The sequence below is a fragment of the Camelina sativa genome, chromosome 11, assembly GCF_000633955.1.
Source record: "Camelina sativa cultivar DH55 chromosome 11, Cs, whole genome shotgun sequence".
Taxonomy (NCBI): domain Eukaryota; kingdom Viridiplantae; phylum Streptophyta; class Magnoliopsida; order Brassicales; family Brassicaceae; genus Camelina; species Camelina sativa.
This window is the reverse complement of record NC_025695.1, coordinates 42,168,657-42,174,410: the sequence shown is the minus strand read 5'-3', so window position 1 is coordinate 42,174,410 and position 5,754 is coordinate 42,168,657. Positions and strand designations below refer to the sequence as shown.

Below are 5,754 nucleotides of genomic sequence, written 5' to 3'. Positions count from 1 at the left end.
TATTCACCAATTTAAATTTTTGAAAAAGAAAAACTTTGTCTTCTATATAAAAATTCTAATGACTATTTATATATATGTGACTCAGCAATCTTAACATGGTATCCATGTTATTTATTTTTTTAAAAACCCTACGACAATCATTTTTCCTATAAGTTTTCACCAGAACTACACTCTTTGATTATTTACCACTTTTTATACATTTTTTTCATTGCATTTTTACACTTAGGATTAGTTTAAATTAATTCTATTAGTCTAAAAATATTGTTTTATCTATTTAATGGCATAATAATATAGATAACAATGTGAAACATAAAAGATGTGAATTTAATTTTAGAAACACAAAAAGACAATGAAACTTTCTCCACCAGGTTGAAATTCTTTTTCACGTTTAAATAGTTCAAGGGTGAAATGTATTACACAAAATAAACGCAAACTTGAAAAAACGAAAAAAAAAACTTTACTTACAAATTTTGTTTTACAGAAACAAATCTTAAATCTCAAATAATAATATTATTCATAATATTTAATTTAAATCGATTTATCTTGCACTATGTGCGGGTTGGTACCTAGTCTACTTTAAATCTAAATAGTTATGTTTTTTTTTGAATTGACCAAATAGTTATGTTTTGACTACATGTGCCACTCACATCCATCTTTGTAGAAATTTTATGGCTCTCTAAAAGTTTGAAAGTTAGGTATTGAATCAAATTATTATGCAGCAAGTGTAGCCATATAATCAAGGAGAAATTACTTTTAAAAGGAGATGATCCGACAGTGTTCTATGTACATCATTAATTATAGAGCACATACACACATCTTAATTCTAGTAAAAAAGAAGTACAAATTTAAGAATGTCCAAAATTATTAGTTTAATTACTTCAATTGCCACTGAATTATTGTTTTTAGAAAAAGAATTTCAAAATCAATAAAGGCAATTTGGTATTAATGAAAAAAATCATTTGGACCATCCAATTATAGAATCCAAGATCCATGTGTATTTAATATGGATTTTACCTAAAATACCTAAAAATCATTAATAACTAATTAAAAATAATAATTGTAAAATACTTTAATTTTGAGATTAGTATATTAAAAACTACCAAGCAAATTATTTTGGTAACAAAAAATAATATTTTATCTATCTCATCAAATGTATACCTGTTAGTCATACGACGAATTTCATTTTAAAAACCATCATAAAATCTTTAAGGGATTATCATTTGAAAAAATGTATATATTTATCCATATTAAATTTATATTTTTTAAAAATATAAGAAAAATATTGTTAAATAATTTTGAAGTCTAAAATTATTTTATTTTATATGCGATATTCCATTAATAATAATATATGTTTATTAGTTGGAATTAATAAAAATATTTCTTAAAATCTTAACAGTAATTTTTAAACATGTAAATGTATATATTCTTAAATAATCTTATAATTCTTCTTAATTTTCGATAAAAATCAACATTTTTGGTCATTATTTTTGCTGGTTTTAGGGAATAATCAACTGAAAGTCATTTTCGGTCGTTATTTTTACTCCAATTCAGATGAGGTTTGTGAGTTATTCTAATTTGATAAAGCACTTTAAATAGGGATACTAAACGACTAAATTTTACATAGATAACGGGTTAAATTTAACAGAACACTAAAAAGTTATATCATATAATCTAATACTATTAAATATAAAAGTAAAAGAAAAATTGTCGTGCGGGTTATATCCTATAATGTAACAAATATTATGTATAGACCTTCTTACTTTTCAACAACTGATTTTATGCACATCAAAACAAACAAAATAGTATGTATATCAATATGTTATTCAGCAAAACAAAACAAATCTAAAAATTTATATATTATTGTAAATCAAAACTTTTAACTAAATGTTATAAATTTTAAGTTTTGATTATATAAAAATTATAATCATAATCCCGCGGGTCTAATACTAGTTACCATCACAACAGGAGCACTATCCGTTCAAATAGAAAGCATAAATTAAGAAACCTTTTATGTACAATATCGAAAAACTTGGTGGGCAAGGCCATTTCTGTAAAGGATCGTCTGTATTAATTAGTGTAGGGTTTTTTTAGGTGGGGAAAGCGAAAAACCATTGTAAAAACTACAAACATTCATAGTCTAATACTCAAAACCATCTGAGCTAGAATTATTTTGTTTAATAATAGATCATAATGATTTGGTTGAATGCACAAATTAAAATTAGGCTGACGTGGTAATAAACCTTTTATGTACAGTATATACTTAAGGTAATTCAAGTAGATTTGTTTCAATACTCCACAATATCGAAAAACTTGGTGGACAAGGCCATTTCCTCTGTAATAAATTAGTGTAGGGTTTTTTTAGGTGGGGAAGAGTACCAATTTATACAAAACTAGGGTTTTTCATAATGTCTCTTCTTCTTAGCCGGCTACCGAAGCTCTGCCGTGGGAAACCTGGGTTGATAAGATACTCTCTTCTGATTCTGTCTAATGGTTTCTCAACTTCCTTGCGGCAAACGCCACCTTGTACCATCATCACCGCTGGTTATTGTGGAGAGGGTCTTAAAAATCTCGTGATTTGTAATGCTAATGGATTGTGCTGCGTTGATTTGGAAAAGAAGGTACCTACGGAGCTGGTGGAGGAGAATGATGCAACTGTAACAATAGGGGCATCTAATGGCTGGGTAGCTACTTTTAAGGACGGCGTGGTGCGTCTACAAGATGATTTAAACCCGTTTGCATCGGATATAAATCCTAAATGCATTCCCCTGCCTCCTCTTGTGACTCTGCCTGGTTGCCAAACCCAAGTTGTGACCAACGTAGCCATGTCCTCACCTTCTCCCGAGGATGAAGACTGTGTTGTGGCTGTCAAGTTCTTGGGACCTCAACTCAGCTTTTGCCGACCCGCTCAAAGTAACTCTGATTGGACCAACATTAGAATCGAAAGCCCCTGCTTCTTCCCCTCCCGTGTCATGTTTTGCAAGAGAGATGAGATGTTTTGCCTACTCGGTTCTGGAGGACACCTGATTGGATCATGGGATCTCGGTAAACACACGAACAAACCAAAGATTCAGAGGTTGCAATTTCAAAACCTTCCCGAGCTGACCAGGAGAAAGCAGGAGCGCTTGCATTCGTGTTGCACGAGCGAACACTTGGTGGAGTCACGATCCACTGGTGAAACGTTCTTGGTTAAGTTGTACAGGAAGGCCACCGCCAGTGGTAGGGTGAAAATGCAAACGAAAGATGTATTGGTGTTCAAGCTTGACGAAGAAGGAAACGCTATCTACACTCAAGACATTGGAGACCTCTGCATTTTCATCTCAAACTCTGAACCTTTTTGTGTCCCTGCTTCTTCCTTTCCAGGCATGTTCTCTAACTGCATCGACTTCCTGGATGTAGACGAAAGTGCCTTCTTCAGACCTAATTATTCTTCCCTTAAAAGTATGAATTCTCCGTCTGTGGCCCCTTATCACATTCCACCTCAAAATATAGTCTAGCTAGCTACTACTCTGGAATTGATTCTGAGTCATGAATCCACAGTTAAAACCTTATCTTCACGAGTACGTAGTTGGTGTAACAGATCATAGCTGTATGTGGTTTTTCTTGTTCCATTTTTGAAACTTTCTGAGATTCATAATATTGAATTTGTCCCTTCACTTTAAAAGTCGTTTTGTTGGTATTGGCTCGCTGAAGTTACATACTGTGACATAAATGATATGTCACATTGTTTATATACATAGGCCTAAACAGAGAAAACAACTTCACCAACTCTGTTAATGCAACTAACTTAGATTGATTTTTTGTACTTGTGTCTATATGTGTGACTAGCTACACATATTGTTAGTGTTAGGGTGTATATGTCATCTCTAAAGTCGTCGTCGTCCCCCGTGGAAGGATCAAATGAAGGTGGTTCTGTTCTCGTGTAATTCAAGAATTAGTGAGCAACACATAAAGTCCTGCTGATTAAAATATAGAGTCCTTCACTAACACTACTATTTCGTCAAGCATTTGGGCCTTCCTAAGTAAATCAAAAGTCCTGATCAGAAATATAAAAGCTAAATCTATGTATGTGGCTTTTGTTGTTCCAGTCTTGATCTTTCTGAAATTCATAATATTGCATTTGTCCCTTCACTTTAAAGTCGTTTTGTTGGTATTGGCTCGCTGAAGTTACATATATTGTAATAAAAAAATGATATGTTACATTGTTTATATACATGTCACATAAGCTTTAAACAGAGAAAACAAGCTCTTATCAATTGAATGAACCAACTTTTTTTGCTAAGATTTTACTTCCAACTTAGTTATTGGTTCGTTAATTCTCGCACACCTAAGACTAACTCTAACCCGACTACACTGACTAAAACACACAAGTGAACCAGCCTAGGAATATAAACAACAAATGTATTATTAATCCTCCTTCCAAAAAGGTTTGCTGTTAATTTAAGGTCCATTTTTTACTCCACCAAAATATCCAAAAAGATTGTGTGACTTGAAGTCTAAAACTTGGTGGGCAAGGCCATTCATTGTATTAATGGAGGGCTTTTGGTGGAGAATAATGAATATTAGGGTTTTGCCGCTAAGTAATTAGGTTTTGTATTTAACTCTCTTGCTCTTCTTCACTAAGAACATCTTATTAATGGCTCTGCTTCTCACCCGGCTGTCCAAGCTCTGCCTTGGGGAACCTGCGTTAGTACGATCCTCTCTTCTGCTTCTCTCTAATGGCTTCTCATCTTCCTTGCTGCAAACCCCTCCTTGTTCCATCGTCTACGCTTCTCCATGTGGAGCGGATCTCGGAAAACTCACCATTAGGAATGCTAATGTCCGTGTCTGCACTCATTTGGAAAAGAAGGTGCCTATGGAGTTGATGGGGGAATTGGGAACGATAGGATCATCCAATGGCTGGGTAGCTACTCTGAAGGACGGCGTGGTTCGTCTCCAAGATGATCTTAACCCTTTTGCATCGGATACAGCCCCGAAACGCATTCCCCTGCCTCCTCTTGTAACTCTGCCTCGTTGTCAAACCCAAATCGTCACCAACGTGTCAATGTCCACACCTTCTCCTGAGGACGAAGACTGTGTCGTGGCTGTCAAGTTCTTGGTACCTCAGCTCAGCTTCTGTAGACCCGCTCAAAGTAACTCCGGGTGGACCAACATTAGAATCCCACACCCCTGCTTCTTCTCCTCCCGAGTTATGTATTCCAAGAAAGATGATACGTTTCGCATTACCGGATCTGGAGGCCATATCATCGCATCATGGGATCCTCGCACACACAAGAACAAACCAAAGTTACAGAGGTTACGATTTCATAACCTCCCTGAGCTGACCAAGACCAAACGAGAGCTTTTGCATTCGTGTTGCACGAGCGAACACTTGGTGGAGTCAGGATCTACCGGTGAAACCTTCTTGGTTAAGTTGTACAGGAAGGCCACCGCCAGTGGTACCGTGAAAATGCAAACGAAAGGTGTAATGGTGTTCAAGCTTGACGAAAAAGGCAACGCAGTTTACACTCCAGACATTGGAGACCTCTCCATTTTCATCTCAAAGTCTGAACCTTTTTGTGTCCCTGCTAGCTCCTTTCCAGGCATGTTCTCTAACATCGTCAACGTCTTGGATGTCGATGAAAAGGCCACTGTCAGTGTTGAGCATTCTTTCATCACTAGTCGAAATTGTACGCCCGAGGCGCCTTACTATATTCCACCACAAAAAATAGTCTAGCTAGCTACTACTTTGGAATTGAGTCGGAGTCATGAATTAAT

General features: G+C 35.4%; 2 protein-coding genes across 2 annotated transcripts; both read left to right on the top strand.

The window, feature by feature from the left end:
• LOC104728880 lies at window positions 2,406-3,494 on the top strand. Its single transcript, XM_010447805.1, has one exon. The coding sequence runs from the start codon at window positions 2,406-2,408 to the stop codon at window positions 3,492-3,494; it is 1,089 nt and encodes a 362-aa protein (XP_010446107.1).
• On the top strand, window positions 4,634-5,713 carry LOC104728879. Its single transcript, XM_010447804.1, has one exon. It carries the CDS (start codon window positions 4,634-4,636, stop codon window positions 5,711-5,713), a length of 1,080 nt encoding a protein of 359 aa, XP_010446106.1.

Coding starts and splice junctions, on each gene's coding strand:
- LOC104728880 (XM_010447805.1), top strand. CDS start 2,406: ATGTCTCTTCTTCTTAGCCGGCTACCGAAGCTCTGCCGTGGGAAACCT.
- LOC104728879 (XM_010447804.1), top strand. CDS start 4,634: ATGGCTCTGCTTCTCACCCGGCTGTCCAAGCTCTGCCTTGGGGAACCT.